The sequence below is a fragment of the Taeniopygia guttata genome, chromosome 4, assembly GCF_048771995.1.
Source record: "Taeniopygia guttata chromosome 4, bTaeGut7.mat, whole genome shotgun sequence".
Lineage (NCBI taxonomy): Eukaryota > Metazoa > Chordata > Aves > Passeriformes > Estrildidae > Taeniopygia > Taeniopygia guttata.
Window position 1 is genome coordinate 37868286 of NC_133028.1, and position 19801 is coordinate 37888086.

Genomic DNA, 19801 nt, shown 5'->3' on the forward strand with positions numbered 1-19801 from the left:
TTCTGAAATGTCTTACACAGTTCTAGAAACAGAGCCAAAGAATAGATATGGTTTGTGATTGAACTGTAAAACTGAGATTCCTCTTCTGTTGTAATTCAGATTCCTTTAATGCTTACATTACTCCAAAATCTATCATGTTAACTATGCAAACCTTGATTTTCATAGCAAAATTGTTTTGAATATGTGCAGTCCAGCAGATTAATGCCAGGTTGGGTAGGAGTGTTAATCTGCTGGAGCTTTGCAAGCTCTTCAGAGGGATCTGGACTGGTTGGATCAATGAGCTAAAGCCAATTGTCTGATGCTCAACAAGGCCAAGTACTGGATCCTGCACTTCAGCACAACCCCATGCAGCACTGCAGGCTTGGGGAAGAGCAGCTGGAAAGCTGCCTGTTGGAAAGGGACCTGGGGTGCTGGTCTACCAGCAGTGTGCCCAGGTAGCCAAGAAGGCCAGTGACATCCTGGCTTGTATCGAAAATAGTGGTATCAGATTGTATCAGCAAGACCACGGGAGCAATTGTGCCCTGTACATGGCACTGGTGATGGCACACCTAGAATCCTGTGCTCAGTTCTGGGCCATGCACACACAAAGGACATGGGGATACTGGAGCAGGTCCAGAGAAGGTCAACAGAGATGGCAAAGGGTCTCTAGCAGAACTCTTATGAGGAGCAGCTGGGGTTATTGAGCCTGGAGAAGAGGAGGCTTAGGGTAGGTTTTATTGCTCTCTACAGCTGCCTGAAAGGAGGGTGTAGCCAGGTGTGGGCTGCACTTCTCCCACGTGACAAGAAGAAATGGCTTCAAGCTGCAGCAGGGGAGGCTTAGACTGGATATTAGGAAAAATTTCTACATGGAAAGGGTTGTCAAGCACTGGAACAGGCTGCCCAAGGAAGTGGTTGAGTCACCATCCCTGGAGGTATTTAAGACATGTAGCTGTGGGGCTTATAGGCATGTTTTGGGATGGACTTGTCAGTGCTGGTTAATGGCTGGACTTGATCTTAAATGTCTTTTCTATCCTCAATGATTCTATAATTCCATAGTAAAGAGATGCTTTAGATGGAGATGGCATGGTGAGTTCAACCAAACTCTAAGCAATGTCTCTAGCTAGTTCTATAGGTAAATTAAACAGCCTACAGTTAGACAATAAAGTATTGCATGCAAACCTGTCATCGCTAGAAAATACAGGATACTTGTGGGGAAAGGCCTTTGCGCAGTTACTGACAGAAGAAAGGGGCAATATGGTTCTACTTTGACCAGCTTAGCTTTTGCTTTTGTGGAGATCTTTGGGATGATTTTTGTTCCCTTTTAAGTTGTAAAGACTTACATTTTACATGACATTAGGCTGAATTTGTACCTACTCATTTTTGCTGTCTAAAAACATGAGCCTTGTTTCTTTTATTTCTCATGTAAAACATTTTAATGAAGAATAGCTTTCTTCAAAAGTGCCACCTTATTTAGACACATTTTTAGACATTATTAAAATTATATAGATTTTATTAAATCCTCTGTAACAGTCTCAATGGCAATTAATACATTAGAATTCTCTCGATTAACAAGATAAAACTTGATAGGATATTGGATAGGCAATGAACAGTATATATCCAATATATGTTCAGTATATAATAGCAAGATATGTTGTATTTTATCAAATTGCTTTGGACATCATGCATAAAACATTTTACAGGTAAACATTAGTTTCTTAATAAATAATATTCAAAAAAGTCTGAAATAGGAACTAATATAAAGAAGAACGTTTCTGTATTGGATAAATTGGATTAAATTGGTTTAATTATTTGAGTAAACTTTCCATTTTGATTAGTGTTCTGGCAAAACAGAAAAACACTAACCCCAGTTTTGCACAAAAGACCAAAAAAAACCCCAAATTCCTAAAAAACAAAGAAAAAAAACCCCAAACAAGAGCAAAGTCTTGTAATGTGTTAAACCCCCCCCCCATTGAAAACAGTCTCAAGGTTAGAAATTTATCATTAAATAATTTTCTTGCTTGCTACATTATTTATAGGCTACAACTATTTTTAAGAGAAGCATTCAAGTATTTCAAGAACCCTGTCTCTTCAAAGTAAGATGTAAGATCAGACAATGGCTTGTGGTCAGGGAGAGTAAATATTGAGAAGGAGATTAATTAGCATGCCAAAAGAACTTTACTAAGATGAGGAGGCTACAATGGGGCACAAAATCTCCAGCTGTGCAGAACCCTCAGGAAGGAGGAAAAAGGGGTAAATGAAGAATCTAAAAGGGTCCCCTACCTGTTTAATCAACCACAGTGATTAGAATAATTAATGTTTTTTCAAACTGTGTTGCAGACACATTTCTTAAAAGATGCCAGTGATCTACATAGTAAAGAAAAATAGGAGAGTGTGTTTCAGAGAGAAAATTTAAAAGAACACAAAACTCTTCTGCTATGTGATATGCTTTTTTTCCATGTTATCTTTGTTCTTATTCAAAAGAATGAAGAGTCAAGTTTCATTATATACTTCATCTTCTAGTTTTGTCTGCACTAGAATTACTTGCCCAGGTAAGTTATACAAGTGAATTCACAATATTATTCTTAAAACTTCAGGCTTGAAAATGCATAGTGAAATAAGTGAAATAGTCAGCTGACACAGATCAGTTTGGAGTTTCTACCACTGACAGACTCCACCAATGGTGATTCTAGAAGTAGATTTGGATTGACATCTGCCAGCAGTGACAAGGAATAGCTGGCTTTGCCTGTGGGCAGTGAGATACCTAGTTGTTCCCTTGGGATTCCCTTCAACATAAGTTTATTCAAATATAATAGTTGAACATATTCTTCGTTTGCAGAAGTGAGTAAAACACTTTTGTGACACAGTGTTCAGGACATAAATTTCCTACCATTTCCTAAGAATTTCTTAGCATGTCCCTTCTCTTCCATCAGTAACCTATGCATACAAACTCTTCCAATATATATCTTCATGCATACATTCCATAATTCCAATGCTCTTTCATATAACACACAGATGTGTAGACAAAATACATACTTAAATGTATTCTCCCTTTTTTTTTCTCTTTCCATATTTTTCCTTGTGCAACAACCACATTACTCACACCAATATTGTAACTTGCAAGTATATTACCAGCTACACCATCTTCATTGCTACATCCTTGTAGGATGCATCAGCTACTCAGAGGGGAAGACACCTGAAAAGTTATTATTCTAAATTAGTAAGACAGTATTGAAATATTTGTTACTGGAAATTTGCAAAATGGATCATATTTTGGAATTGAGAAGAAATTTTTTTTTATTAATAACAAAAATGCTTCTTGACTGGACAATGATGAAGAGCTGAGGCAGAGTTTCTAAACTCTTATTTCAAAATTATGTCCCTGTTACCATTAGCATTATCTTCTTACCACTGCTGCAGTAACAGATTCCCTGTCATGTCTTAAAGATGCTATTATTAAACACGTCAGTATGTAACAATACAGTTACATTTTCTGTAAGAAATATATGTACATTTAAAATGAAGAATATTTCTCAAGGCGCATAGATTTAATCTTTGAAGAGAAGTGAAATTATTGAGAAAAAAAGAAAACTTGTTAGTTTTGTATCTTCAAAATGCCATTTCAATCAAGTATCATTGTGTGCTTAAATAAATGGTATTACCAACTTGTGTAAAGTCCTTGATCAGAATGAGGCTCTTAAACCAATTATGTGGAGATCAGAGTGGTTAAAATTATAAGGAATACATTTAGAATTATTAAAGACTTCAAATAGCTTGGTTCAGGCAAAATTACATATAATTGATCATTAGTATGTGTTGTCAGTAGAAACTGCAGTGATAGGTGTTGAAGATCACTTTTCAGACAAATTGCAGTGAAACTTTTGTAAAACTCAAACCATAAGAGATTTCCCCTTTCTAAGGATTTTTACTGAATGCAAATCTTAGCCACTTTTATTCCTCTTCTCCAAGTACAGAAAGGTGAACAATAACTTAAAAGTACTAACTAATATTATCTGGAGCAAATTGTCAAACACAAGTGAAGCAAACCAGAACAAAAATAGATCACCTTCATTGCTGGGTAAGTGAAAACAAAAATTCAGGAATTGGGATGCTGTTAAAAAAGTTTAAATAAGTAATTATTAAAAAAACCCCAAAACCTCAACACATTAGCTTTATAGAGAATTTTCTTCTTTGCCAAAGGGCAAAGCAATTTCTAGGAAACTAACATTAAGTCTGACAAATACAAACTGGATTGTCAGAGAATGGTTTTGTCAAGCATTGACTCTATAACCCACCCTGAGAATAACATGACTGTTTTATTGATTCTTATTTAGCCTCTGTGCAGTCCCTCCATCCCTTTGCTTTGAATTTTATGATTCATTTATTACAGAATATAATATCATTCTGGATAGGTAGCATTTTTAGAGTCAGGCACATAAATCCTAATCTGGCAATCATCCTCTCTGTCACACGAGTGACAGGATTTTCATTGATTTTAGTGATACGAGTTCAGGAACAAAATGGCATGACTTATGTACTGTATGATGTAGGTTATTTGATTTAATTAATACTCTACTATCTGTCTGTAGTTACAGTTTACGACCAAAATCAAAACTTGTGAAAATCGGTGGCAATCTCATAATCACTTCTCTTTTTGCATGAAGTGGCATTTTTCTGCCATCAGAGAATCTCTTGATGGACTTGGCCCTAGTACCAAGTATGAAAGTAACTCATATTTTCAGCAACTACACTTGGAGTGTTGTGTACTTGACAGACTTGGCTATCTCGCGCTGGGTTAATCTTGGCTAACAGCCAAACGTTCCCACAGCTGCCCCCTCTCCCCAGCACAAGTATAGGAAGAACTGGAGAGAGAAAGCTCACAGATTAATATAAAATCAGGAATACTGTTTAACGATTACTGTTGCAGACAAAACAAACTTGATTGGAGGATTTATTGCCAATTAAAATAAAAATGTAATAGCTAGTTTGAGTAGTGCTAAAGGTGAACGTTAAAACAACGTTTCTCCCTTATTTTCCCAGGCTCCTCTTCATTCCAGACTCCTCTCTCCCTGACCAGCACAGGGAGAATTGAGGGCACGTACAGTCAGCATGTAACAATTTCTTTTCACTGCTCGCTCATTCTCACACTTTTCCTCTGCTCTGGCATGGCTTTCCATCGGCTGCAGTCCTTCAGGAAAATGAGCTCTGGTCTGGGCTTGCCACAGTTTCTCAGGCTATTTCCCCTTGCTCTGGCATGAATCTTCCAGGATGTGCCGTGCTCTGCCATGGAGAGCACCTTCTCACCCCTCTCTGGCCCCGGCGTTCCCGGCTGCTTCTCACCGTTTCTGTCCGCACTTCCTCTCTCCGCACAGCGTTTTCAGCCCTTTCCCAGCGATGCTCTCACGGAGGCACCGCCAGCTTTGCCGAACGGCTTAGCTGTGGCCGCAATGTCTCCCCTGTGGAGCTGGTCGGAGCCAGCTGTTCCCAAAACGGGAAAGTCCCACACCTCTCCTCACAGACGCCACCCCGCAGTCTCTGCCCCACTCCCTCTGCCGAAACCTTGCAACACGCAGCTAATACAAACCCAAATGCAGAATGTTACTCTAGTCTAGGGAATAAAGCTAACATTAAAAATTAGATTAAAGAGGTCAACAGGATGGCAAATAGAACTTAAATATGGAGGCAGGAATGCTGGATAGGTAATTGAACTATTCCTGCACCTTGCTCAATTCTAAAATAAATTTAACTAATTCGGGAAGGCAACCAAATGTCGTTAAAGACTTGCAGTTAACCCACTGTTGCTCTTTTTAAAAGATAAAAGCCAGAAAGAGAGGGAAGTATGCATGTTATCCCTTACAAAAGGGATAACACGGGCAGGCAGCATCACAATGCGCCTCCATCAGCGCTCAGAGGCGACCCGCGAGCTTGTGCCTCTCCTTGTCCCGAAGCCGCGGGAAGTTCTATCTTGACATGCTCTGAGTTTTGAAGGATCGTGTCCGCCTAGGGGTTTTCGCCGATCTAACTCGGGGTGCGAGGTGCCAAGGAAGCTGTAGCGAAGTTCCAGCGGCATCCACCCCCACCTGGAGGAGGCGGCGGCACCACGGGGCCGGGCGGGGCAGTGCCGGTGCCCGAGGCAGTGCGGGTGCCCGGGGAGCCCGGCTCCGGGCGGGCTCGGCGGGGCAGTGCCGGTGCCCGGGGCAGTGCCGGTGCCCGGGGAGCCCGGCTCCGGGCGGGCGCGCGCCTCTCCCGGTGCGGCGCGCGGCACGGCGCGGGGCGGGGGCGGGGCGGGGCGAGGGGCGGGCGGCGCGCGCGGCGCGGGAGCGGGGCGGACGGACGGGCGGCCGCAGACGGCGGCGCGTGCGGGGAGGGAGCGGGCGCGGGGCCGCCTTTCCGGCCGCGGCGAGGAGCGCGGGGCTCGCAGCAAGGTGACGGGCTGGGCAGCCTTCCCTTCCCTTTCCCCCCGCCGCGGGCGACTGTCCCGTCCCCCGCCGGCAGCCCCCGGCCGCGGTTCGGCTCCGCTGTGGGTAACCCCCCTGCCCGTGTTTCCTCTCGCCCAGATGCTCACGGCAGCGGCAGCCTTGGTGTGCGTGTGTGCGGCAGCCTGGTGCAGCCCGGCGGCGGCGGCGGCGGCCGGGGGCAGACCGGACAGCGGCAATTTTCTGGACGATAAACAATGGCTCACGACCGTCTCCCAGTACGACAAGGAGGTCGGGCAGTGGAACAAATTCCGAGACGTAAGTTCAGCCCTTCCATCCTGCCAGCCGGCAGCCGCGCCCAGCCCGCTCCCGCTGGTTCCGTTCCTGCAGGGTGTAGGGCATCCCTTGTGGAGCGGGGACTGGGGTACAGCCTCAACTTAACACCCTTCTCCCCTAATTTGAATTCTTAATTAATTGCCTGCGGCGCCTGGCGAGGAGGATGGGGGTCCCGCCGGGCAGTTCGCGGTGCGCTCCGCCGCGGAGCGGCCAGGACCGCCCGGCGCGCCCCGGACCGTGCGGGGCCATCCAGCCCGCACCTTGGGGGCCCGCGGGCCGGGCCGTGGGAGCCCTGCCCCCCCTGCGGGGCGCCGGGCGGTGCAGGGGGAGAGCCGCGCTCGTCCTCCCTCCTCCCGTTTCCCGCCCCGCTGCGGGAAGGGATGCGGTGGGGGCGCGGGGCCGGGACAGGGCTCGCTCCGCCGGTGCCGGCCGGCACAGAGCCCCCGCCTCCCCGGGCACCTGGCAGCGGCGCCGGCCGGCACCGCCGCGTCTCGCCGTGCCCTGACATTAGTGCCGGCGGGGAGGGCGGGGGAGAAGGGCCGCGCTCACGGCCGGGGGTTGCGGTGTCGGTGCGGCGCTTGGGCGCAGCGGTGCGCGGTGTCGGGGCGCCGTGCCTGGAGCCCGGCAGCAGCAGCCCCAGCCTGACCCGAATCTCATCAGTTACGAAACCTGCGCTGTAAGGTGGCTCTGTCCTCGGCGCACTTCGCCTGTCCGCCTAGTTCGAGCTGTGTTTGCTGCAAGCTGAGTGAAACGCAACCTATTTCTAAAAGTCGTTCACATTTCTTTACGTAGAAAAGATTTTATTTGATCACCCAGTACCCTGCGTCCCTTGGCGTCACTTTTAAAAATCTGAATTCCAACCATGCAAAGTAATTTTCTGTTTTCTTTACTGTTTAACCTGCTGGATTTCTTTGATTTGGTGAAAAGCATTGATTTGGTTTGCAACTTCAGAGGCAACAGGTTTTTTCTTGTTCTACAGCCTGCTGGTGACTGCGGTTTGCTGTAGAAAACCAAAGACAATGTCTCCAAGAAGTCTTATTTTTCTGAGACCTGGATGGAGTGTCTTGTGATGCATGTATTTTCTAGCTTTATATCTGTGGGATACAAACTTGGTTATTTATCTTGAGCAACTGGGAAAGAGCTACTAGAGTTGTGGGAGAACTTATTTTCACAATAGTTTTTATTAAACAGCATAATTCTGGTGTTTGGCAGCACTTCCAATCAATCAGATATTTTTGTTTGCCTTGAATATCTTAACAAAAAAGAGCTTAGGTTCATGTGAAAAATACCAGTTCAGTATGCTGTGCATTGGGACCTGTGATTTTGGGGAAAAAAAAAAAAGTGAAAATCTGGTGCTATAGAAATGTTTGATGATTAAAGGCTGCTGCTAGAAAACTCCAAAATACATGCATCAGTTATGTTTTGTAATTGGGCAAAGTCATTTATGTAAGGACTAACCTGCAAGGCTGAGGAAGCTAAGTGCTCTCTAATGCCTGTCTCCTGGGTGCCCACTGACGTGTACTGTAATATTGGATATTAGCCAGATAATTTATTCTGTGACAAGTAGGTGTCCCCAAGGGTTTTAAGAGTGACTGCTTTGAGGAATACTGCATACTGATTCTTCTGAGGCAATTTGCAAATACGCTGGCTTATTTTTACACTGTGTAAGTTTTATGAGGCTGCTGCTTCAGTGAAGAGTATGCTTTTATTTCTTGTGCAGCATGCTTATGTCCTATTGATTGGTACCCAGTCTGGAATATTTATTTAATATTACAAGGCTCTCCCTATAAAGCATAGGTAGTTTTCAGTAATTCATAACACACAACTGTAAACCACCCCCCACAATTGTGTTAATCTACCTGTACAAGAATGCATTAAAAAAATATATTGTAAGAACAATTATCAATTATCATACTTAAATATAACACGGTGGAGAAGTTTTACTATCCAGCATTTTATATAATTAGTAAATTTACTTGTGTAAATTTGCAACTGTAATTTGTTGGTTTTGAAATTGTGATTTGTAATGTGATTGGTGATTCAGAAGTGGCCTCCTGTTAAGGAACAGGACAGCAGCATTTGAAACATGTGGGGGTAACTGTCTTGCAGAGTTAAAATGAAGGTATGCAAGGCCTGTGTTTGTAATTTAATTCTCTGGTCAGAGTAGGATATTTTTTGCAGGCTTTCAATACTCTACAGATGTAAGGGTGAGATGGAATTCTGGTGTGAAAAGAAGTATTTAAAGGCTTAACTTAAGACTTAACTGACAGGACTGATTAATGTGAAAGATAATGACCCTGACTTCTGGCTCATTGGCTCAGTTTCTTAAAGAGTCTTAGATCACAGTGAGAAAGAACACAGTCAGTCAGAAAGGGAACACTTACAGAGCCTGATAAACCAGGATATGATATTTTATTTATAAAAAGTCAAGCCAACCCCCAAACCTAGCTCTCTTAACATACTCTAAAATGTCTGTTTTGTCACTCTTATTAATATGAGATTACTAGCTAAGATTTTTCAGTACTTTCTACAGGCAGAACTGTAACTGACTCTTCATTTCTTTTGAAAGGTCTTGATCATTCTGACAAATCTATTGAAAATAATGCAGTAGGTCTAGGCAAGAACTATGCCTTAACATGTAAGAATGGGAAACTAGATGTGTTAGAGGTTACCTACGTTCCCACTTCTTTTTCTTGTGCAAAAATTGAGAATGGTCTTGTTTTTAAATAGGAGACTTCCCCTCTTAAAGTTAGGGAGATGGGACGTGTCAAATATCACCTCCCTTAAGTTGTATGTGCAAGTCAAACCATTTTGGGTTCTATACAAGGATAAGTTTATTTTTTGCCTGGAGTGTGGGGAAGGAAGAGTTTTCAATCCTGTCTTAGTGCTGCTGCAGTCCAGTTGCTGAGTAGCTGTAAATATTCATGTCTGTCACTAAAATAAGTCTCAGGGTTGATGTGTTTATTAAGGTTTTCCAAGTTGCCTGGTTAGGCTGCTTCAGTGGTGTCAGGATGCTGGGAGGTTCTAGCCCATGGAAATGTATCCTCTGTTTATTTCAGACTTGTAGATGCTGTTAGGGGTATCTTCTTCATTCATATTTTGTTATATTGATAATGCTTTATGGTAATGGTTTTACCTATGGTAAAAGCACTAGACATTTGATAAATATATATACACATATACTGCAGTTTGTCTAAAATAAAGGTTATTCCTTTTGAAAAACGTGATTGAGAAATTGCATTACATTTATACTCTCCTACTTTGAACATCCTAAATCTTATCTAGTAAACCTTCATTACTCATAATGCTGTAAATCTGTGGAGAAAAACAGAGTATTGGAAAATAGCAATTATTTTTATCTTTCTGTTTACTTTTCAAATAGTGGTGGTGTTTTTAATCCTAGAGCAAAACACAGTGGCTTTGTAATTTAAAATAATTTTGTCTGTTCATATCTTTATGGTTGGTTGGACAGAATTGCATACAACTGTATTTGTTTGTTGTATCACTAGCTAAAAATTTTTAAGGCTTTCTTTTCAGAAATTTTAATTTGAATTTCTTTAAAATACAATGAAGCAAGATTCTATAGAATAACTCATTTTAGAAATTGGTATTTGTAAAATGTCTTGTGCATTTGTGTTCATTAAAAACACTGTATTTTATATGGTAAATTTTACTTGCTGCTGGAAGAGAGATGTTGTGTTCTAACTTGTTAGTGATATATGCTTTTTCTTTTCAGAGGTCATAATTTAAGTGATTGCTGTATTTTCAAATTTAAGTTGATAAATGAACTCCACAACTCAACTGTGTCATAGTATTGCTATGAAATAATAGGGTTCGTTGATCATTACAACCAGCTGCGTCATGCTACAGTGTTAACTATCATCCCACCATGTTAATTACAGTTATCAAGGGTGAAGAAGGTAGAAGAAAATTGAATAGACCATAAAACCAATCAGCTACGAAGAGGAAGTTTGCACTGGTAGTACTTTTTACTCTGCTTTGCTGTGAAGTGTTCTCACATTGACCATCAAATGCATTGCCTTTTACATGTGGCAACTCTGGGCAGCTTGTGTTGGCTTCCCAGAGGACTCTTTTGGAAGTATTTAAAGAGTATGTTTTTTCAACATTAGTGAAAACTAGACCTCTGTGTTTGGAAAGGAGATAAATTGAATATTAGGTCTCCATAGCAATTCAGTAATAGCCAACATTAATTATCCCCTTGTCTGTTTTGGAGGTTTAAGGATTCTCAAAAACAAACACTGCCACTCAGTTAAGCTCCATTCCAACTCTATGCAGTACTGTTGTGACCAGAACATCTCTGTATGGATCACAACTAAATCTTTGTACAATTGAGTAAGCCAAAGGCTCTTTTAAAAGGGATTCATCACGAGTTCTTTGTACTTCATTGTGGGATTACCATGTAAATATTTGGAAGGTTTTAATGCTTCCATAGTGGAATACCAGTAACTTTTCTTTAGGAGGAGGAGGAGGACTTCTGTTCAACAAGGTTTTTGCAATGAACAAGAAGCCCTCATAGTTTATGGAGGATCCTAAATGTACTTCAGAGGAAGTCAGTATTTAGGATTGGACAGTGCAGCACTCATGGTTTTTTCTATAACTCATGTTAACTCATTAGTTGTGAAAAAAGGTTTGGTGGTCTTATTTCTTCAGTACTTTTCATGGTTCAGGGTAAAAAAACATATTATTGGGTACAGCAGCTTTTTTTACAACATACATATGTCATGATCATGACATCAGGAGAAAGTGGAATTGAAAACATGAAAGATGAGCTGCTTCTTCTTTATGTTGCTTTAAGCCTAAGTTAAACCAAGGTCTTGTAATAACGTAAAGCTACTTTTGCAAACAGGGCTTTGAATCTTTTCCACATGCCAGCCTGTTAGCTGAAGCTGGCACTTCTAAAGTAGTGTCAGTCACTTTTTTCCATTACTTACTTTGTATGATCTGAGTTTTATTAATGTGGTAAAGGAGAAAAAATTTTGAAGCCTAGGAGGTCTGACAGCATAAGTATTTTGTACCTTCACCTGTAAGTACTGCCTTTGAAATGAAGTTAGTAAGGACTTGACTGCTCTTTTTTAAACTGTAAAATATGGGAAAGTGTTAGGAATTTGTATTAATTTTAATTAATTAAGGAAACTTAAGGAGCTATTGAATTGTTCATAACTTCTAGCTTGCATGTAACAAATTATAATAGGAAAGAGTAATGAAAATCCTAATTTTTCCTTTCTTCTGCGTTATAGACAAAGGCATCTAATTTTTACATGCTTTTAATTCATTCTTGAGTATGGATTCCTGTTTTCTTTTACAGGATTACTTTTTCTATGGTCTGCTTTTGCTGCCTGTTTCTAGTGCCAAATACTTTTTTTGTCTGAAAGGCAGAGTCTACTAATCTCAAACTATTGTTAACACTGAACACTTAAATGTCTCTTGGAAGGCATTAACTTGGAAGCTCTTTATATAGCTGACGTTTAGAAGTTAAGTAAATGGTAATGTGCTTTTCCTTAGATTGCCCTCATAATCTAAAGTAAAGCTGATAACATTGTTTCATCTTATCTTTATCTCCTTTCTCTGAAGAATAATCTTTATTTTATATGCTGTAGGTTATTTAGTGGCTATGGATACCCAGTCTTCTCTTCTCTTTCTATTAAATCTTATTGGGATTGACTCTAGCCATCTGTGCTTATTACAGTGTAGTACATATAGCTTTGTAATACACAAATAGATGGTAACAGTAACAGAAACTGCATAGGCTATCTTGGTTTTACAATCAGAAGGGAAAGATGCCTGAGAGATTTTGTAAGGAGTGACAGAACATAGAAAACAGTGGATTGAGCAGAATTGGAATATTTTTAGACTGATGCCATTAATCCTTTTTCCTGTCTCCTCTGTTTCTATTAATTCGTGGTAATTGAAACATTTGATGTAACTCTCTTCAGAAAAGAGAAATAATAGCTCGGGTTAGTCTATTTGCAAGTGTTGGCCAGTTTCTGAGTGTGACTCCTTTGAGTTGAAGCAGTTGTGTGTTGTTTCTGTGTCATGTCCATGTTGTTGTGACTCCTGCTGTGGCCGCCTTGTCCCTGCACGCCCTCCCTTCCCTGCAAGATATGCTGAAAGAAAAAAGAAAATCTTTTAGCAGCTGGTATGTTTTTTTGGAACCTAGCTTTAGAGCAACTCCCATGTATTAAAGCATAAGGAAGTTTTTATTCTAACCGCAGTATTTCTATCACTTTTTTATCAGTATTGAGAAAGTACTTTAGTAAAATAGCTGTAGTGTTGTTTTGTGTTAATGTTTCCAATGTTGACCTTTTAAAATTTTTTTATACTGATTTTGGAATGGTGTTTCTCCAATTGCTTGTTGTTTTTCTATTATCCTATTTGTCTTAACTTGACATATTTTAATGTCTTAGTAACTACTGAGCGTTTCTTTTTCTGCATCTCAAAGTCCCGCTATGCCTAATGCTAAAAATCTTGCCTGTTTGCTTTAGAAACAAATACTATGTACACAATGCTAGTAAATGCTAACATAGGGGATGGTATTAAAAGTGTTTGTAATTTTCATATTTCTTGAAATTTTATTTCTGAACGAGAAAAGTTAGTGGCTTGTTATATCAGTGATCAGAGCTTCACTGGGCATTCTTACCTGATTTGAGCAATCTTTAGTTGTTTTTTAATTATTTGTTATTTTTTTAATGGTTTTTCACTTCTACTTTCCCATTTGACAATGATAGATGATAGTAGGAAAAATTATGTAGGAATTAATGATGTACCTTAAAAAGGTGGTAAATTTTAAGGTAATGTCCTTGGATGGGACACAAGGAGAGGTAGAATGGAATTATAACCCATGACAAAGCTTTTCATATTACGATGGAGATGTGATATCGCTTCTGTTACTCTCTTTGCAAGTGGCTGCTTTAACAAAACACAATAAGAGAATGAGTTTAAAAGATTGAAATTATTCAAACTTTTTGGTATTGTATCACTTCCAGAAAGTATTATCTTAATATATTGTTATCAAAAGCCATCCAGTGCTTGATATTTTGCTGTAGAAAATTTTTATGAACTAATTTTTTATTTTCTCATGTGATACATAATCATTGACTCAGAAGAGACTGTCAGTTTGCAGCTTGTTCTGTATCTTTCTAAAAATGTCTGCAAGTCGTCAATTTTATGTAGTGCACTTCACTGGGGCCTATATGCAACTGAAAACAAACTTCTTTAACATTTTGATCTTACTCTTGATGATGAAATTCATTCCAGTTGTTAAACCTTTGTAGCATAGCAGTGAGAAGTACAGAACTTACTCCTTTTTATATGCTACTGCCTGTGAAAAATGATGTGTTCTGCCAGCTATTTGTTAAAGCATCAGGAAGTTATTAATATGAAGAGTGTGGGGATCTATATTTAATGATGCATATATGTTTTGAGGATTTGGCAGGGCTTGTGTTGGTGACTGGAACATCCCTTCACGAGAGAACCCAAGCAGTGGTTCTTAGAAGTGAAAACAATAGATTGGTAGGTAAAGGAGCAGTGACAAGACTCCATTGTAGAAAGTGGCCTTCCAGCCTTTTGCAACAGAGTAACTTAAACACTTTTGTCAGATTTAGAAAGTCCATGTCAAACTCTGAGAACTATTTGTATTCAAGTTTAGGGCCAGAGTAGACCATTGGATTTGACAATGTACTTGCCTGTGTATAGTGGTTTATTTACTTATATCTTCACAGATTATATTACACCCAAAAATTCTACTTTGGCAAAAGCATTTCAGGTTTCAGCAATGTTTGTGTGCTACTGGCACAGTTTAAGATTTGCTCTCTAATGCCTGCACTATGAGGGAATTAATTAGCTGCAGTATTCCCAGATGATCTAGGCAACAGATTTATGCTGTTTTGCAGAAGAATAAGGAAAAATAAAATTTAAATTCATATTGGTCTGATCTAGAAGTGTTTCCTTTTTGGCCCTAAAATGAAATTACTGGAATAAATGCTTGGCTTTTCTTATGCTAATTTGCTGTTTAAAAGGATTTCTGTTCTACCCTCTTCATAGAATTTTCTTGTGTGCATTGTCAATAAAAGCCAATTGCTTTTATGTGAAAAATCACAGTTGATGTTGGAATGCAAGCCAGTTCAAATCTTAAGGAAGGTAGAGAAATGGCTTCAGAATTTTCATTAAGATAGTCACCAGGATACATACTTTAATCTGCTGTTCAAGTCTTTAAGCATATTAAGAAATAGGTAGGCAACCTTGTTTCCAACATCCAGGAACAGAAAACATGAATGTGGAGAGCTCCTACTTTACAAAGCCAGCAAAGGGCTGTCAGATTGCTCACTGTATTGAAAATAGTGCACAATATTTCATATGTGAACTGGATTAAAACACAGTAAATGCATAACTATTTTTCTAAATCTTAATCTAGCATTTCTTACCTAAACTGTTAAATTTTTCATACCTGTGCTTATTTTTACAGGTGTATGTATTTATACACCTTGGTAGGCAGTTACAAGGTCCTGTTTTGCTGAACTCTGGTACTTGAGGTATGAGTGGACAGAATTTCTTGACACTATTAAGAAAAAGACTAAATTACCTTAGGAAAAGAGGCAGTTGGTTTCACCTGTGATATCCACTGATATTCATGGGCTTCTCAAAAGAAAATATCCTCTCAAAGAATGCAGGAATATATGCCCCAAACTGCCTTGTAGTTACTGTAAGTAATGTCTTAGCCAATTTAAGTGTAACATGATTATGAATCATGAGATTTCTCTCTGAGATCTGCGGATATAGACTCATAAAGATGGAGAGGGAGGGATATGCAGAAGGAGAATTAACTATGTAGATTTGTACTGAGGGAATAAGATAGATGAATAGAACCTCAGAACATTTCAATGTTGTTCACTATTACTGAATGTGGATTTATAAACTGGGTTCTACACAGTGGTAGAATTGTGGTTTGGACAAAAGCTACCATACTCTTCTGTCTTGCATGCTTTTTACATATGGTGAATGTTTAAAATTCTTCTCTTTTCTTTTTTCAATCCTGTGTAAAAATGATAGTTTCTTAGGGCATATGAAACTATAATTTTTTTCCTCTAAGTTTTCTAGATTTGGATTATAGCAGAGTGCCTATAAATAGAATTCTGACATTTTTGAGAAACATAAGTCATTGGAAGACAATGGCATTTTTTCCTCCAGAAGGTTCTAAAGTTCTAATATTATAGAGTTAATATTATAGAGTATTTGATGTCCATCAGATGGAAAAGTTGAGCTGCTATGTGGGGTGGTTTTTTTTGGGTTTTTTTTTGTGGGTTTTTTTTGGTTTGTTTGTTTTTGTTTTTTTTTTTAAGAAGTGAATGAGGCCTTGTGTGTGGGAGGGCACACACGTGCTTATGCTAACTGGTACCTCAGATCAATAAAAATGTGAAGTGATTTTATGCTGTCTATCCCTCATTCTGAGGAGCAAAATACCTCAAAGAATATTTGAAGTATTTTATAGGTCCAACCTCACCATGTCTGCAATTTTATCTTACCATTTGATATCCCATTGATTGCAGATAATTTTGGATATATACTGAACGTGACATGGGTTTAACAATGTTTGTGGTGTGCAGAATGAAATAATTCTGAATTCATATCTCAGATTTGTGAGGCAGCTATATACAATAGTTTCAGCTCACTGACTGGAAGAACTAGGTCTTTTTTTACATTCCTATAAATATCACATAAGAAAAAGGGAAGTATTGCTACAAACATGTAGAGATTATCAAGAAAATGTTTGAACTCCAGCTTCTCCAAGAGAGGTGGGGGAAGTTATAAAAATAATACTTAAAGAAAATGTGAAAAATTATTCTGTGAAGCAAAGCTGATGTTGATTCTAACAGTGCTTATCTGATTGTAAAATGTGATAGCATCTTACATAGTCAAGGTTTTAAAAAAATCCTTCTTGTCAAGAAGTTACTGTTTTAGCTGGAAAGTAAGGGGATCTTGAATTTTTTGCTATTGTAACTTTCCAGCCCAGCTTGAATGTAGCTGGACTGTTCAAGAGCATGAACGTTAGGAGATATTTTTCCCTAAAATATTGTAAATTGCTGTCAGACATTATTAATAATAAAAAGTTCATCTGGTTAGTGATATCTGTTTATTTACTGCTGCTTCTTCTACAAATATCTATGCTTTTTATTCTAATGCAGATAAAGGTAAGTAATTTGTGCATGCTTAATTACCACATACACAGATCCAACACTTGCTTATTTATAGCAGAAGAATTTTTTTTAATTACCAAAAAAATTACTAGTTGAAGCTAAAATTTCTATAGCTCTAACAGTTTTCACAGTATTTATACAACTGAGTTATGTCAATGTGCATCATTCATTTATACTACAATAAAACAAATTTAATCTTGAAAATGAAGTAGATGTATTTTCGGATTTGACAAATTAATTTTTCAATTGTCTTAACTTAGGTAGTTGTAGCCAAACAGCTTGCTCATTAGACCAAAAAACTTGCCAAGAGTAATCAAGCATAGGGGTGAAACAAAAGATGTTGTGATATTTTATTTTATGTCTCGTGTAGATCAAGAGAAGAGTTTGATTGAAGGAAAATGAAGGAAAAGAAAGAAAATAATATTAATAATGCTGAATTAATTATAATTTCAAAGGGATGTGTAGTCAGCCAACCTTATAATATCTGAATTGTTAAAGGAAGTTGTTCAAATAGTATATTTTTAAGTAGTTTCTCAGGAAGTGAAACATTTTCACCTTGAAGATTTTCTCTTCTCTTTTCTCCATTTTATCAAATCTTCACTGGGTTTCTCTGGGGTGATGTTGTATTAGACTGGATCTGAACCTGGTTTGCAGGGAGACTTGTCTAATTGAGGTCACTGAGGATATGTTCACTGATGTTTGTGAGAGGTGGAACTTTGCCAGTGTGCTGATTTGAAATCATTATTTGACATTTAAGTCTACAAAACAGACTTCTGGATGTATTATGCATCTTTGGAAAATTGAAAGAAAGCAAACTTGAATGGAGAACAAACTATGTCATCCGTCCAGTAAGTCTTTTTCATTAGAAAAACCCCTCTAGTTGTATAAAGTAGTGTAAATACCAAGATTGTGGTTTTTTTTCCTTTTATTTTTCTTTTTGCTTTAATAGGTATAAGAGAATTACAAGTTCATTGCAACTTAGGGAGTACAATGATAACATTGTTTCTTTATTTTGTTTAGTTACTATATTTGACTGGGGATTTTATTTTCCTTTCCAATAAATTATTTTCCTGAATAAATTGTTATTCTGTAGCTCTTCCCCCTTGCCTCTCTTCTTCAGCCATTTGCAAGGTGTGGGTACAAAAAAATCATTCAGTTTCACTGACCTGAATCAAAGTATTCCATTTTGGCTAATTCATCTTCAAGGATTTCTGTTTGTGTATTTAAAATCTGTGTCTGATTCATTTGCTGCATTGCTTCATGTAAGTGTAGGTGCCTCTGTGCTGCCTTTACATGCCCAGCTCCTGCAGTGAATTGCAGATTGTGTGATCCCTCTGCTTTCCCCTTCTGCTGCATCACGTGTTGCACTCTGCAAAACTGTACAGAAAGTCAAGTAAATTGGAGGGTGACAGTTATGAAGCAGAAATAAATAAAGTCAGACAAGCATTAAAAAATCTGCACAGTGTATAGCAAGACAGTATTTCTGAAGCAAGATTTTCATCCTGTGTCAGAGAGGCCATTTATATAGATAATAATACTGTTATAAACAAAAGCTATTTTGTCAGAGGTATTAAAGCATCTGTTGCATGGCTTAATTCTGTGGAAAATCACAGGGTTGCTGGCAAAACAAAGTACTAGGATGGATTTACACAAGAGCTGCTTCTTTCATCTAGTACTAGAGTAGATTGATCATCTGGCATTGTTAATTCTTAGATGTCCCAAGTATAAATCTGTAGGCAGAACAAGTCAAAACCAGGTTTAGGTGAGATATACAATTGTGTAATTATAACTACATTTTTGGAAGTCTGTATTTAATCTCTGTTCATATTATGGTATATCCTACTTATTTCGCTCATCTTAAGTAAAGTTCTGTTATACCTGTCTCAGATCTATTTTCCTAAGAAGTTACTCAGTCAGTTGATGTTTCTAACATTTTTATTTTTTCCTCATATTTATTCAGAAATCTACTAAACTATTTGTTATTTCCCTCCTTGACTCAGCAACAAAATGGGTTGTTCATGTGTAAATATTTTCACTAAAAAAAAATATATTGTCACTTTCCTTTTATAACATTGACCAGAAAATTAGAAATGAGGGTAGGATGAAAAGAAAGTCAAAATTGTATTGCTTTTATATCAGCTGTAGGGATTTGCTGCAATTATTTTATCTATGTGGAGATTTCTTTGACACTGGTCACAGTGATATATGTCCCTTTCTATTGAACCCTTACACCAGGTTCAAGTCCTTGGTCAATCCCATAAACATCTCAAGTGTTAGTATTGCTTGGAGTCTCCAGGTAAAAACCAGTGATTTTGTGCCTTTTCTACACCAGTTTATATATTTGGTATGACAGAACTGGAAAGATAGGTGAAGGAAGAATTTCTCCCTTTTTCAACCTGGATCTAAATCATAAAGGTCATTCCTGTTTTAAACAGTTAAAAGCATGAGACTATAAACTCTGAAACTGAAGGACAGCAGCCCCAGCCATCCTTGGGGCTGGACTTAATGAGAATGTAAACTCCCCATCCTCCCTGAACCTAGATCATTGGAAAGCTGGGCAGTACAGTTGCACTGTATCAGAAATAGAACATCTTATCTAAAAAACTTGAGTATCAATTCAGAATTCCAGATCTTATCACTGAGGTCATGAATTTGGAAGAATTTTTCTCTCATTCTATTTTTCTCCTTTCTGGCAAGTAGATTGTATAAGTCTGGAAGTCTTCCTGCTTTCCTCCTGCAACTTCAGGTTTCTTAAAGAAGGATATGAGTGAATGGTGTGCTTGCTGAAGTTAAGTATCTATAACAAGCATCTGTTTTATTTGTGAGTGTATTATATGAAATTTGACTGTGACTCTTAGATAA

General features: G+C 38.8%; 1 protein-coding gene across 4 annotated transcripts in view; it reads left to right on the forward strand.

Moving 5' to 3' along the window:
- The window catches only part of SPOCK3 (SPARC (osteonectin), cwcv and kazal like domains proteoglycan 3), a 379716-nt gene that overhangs the window by 211641 nt on the left and 148274 nt on the right, over nucleotides 1-19801 (forward strand). For 3 of the 4 annotated variants that reach the window (XM_072928424.1, XM_072928423.1, XM_072928422.1), the window contains one exon: nucleotides 6534-6710. In XM_072928424.1, coding sequence (XP_072784525.1) covers nucleotides 6534-6710 — 177 coding nt within the window. Of the gene's footprint in view, nucleotides 1-6259; nucleotides 6402-6533; nucleotides 6711-19801 lie in introns of those variants that run through there. The other variant, XM_041715842.2, reaches the window with a different exon arrangement.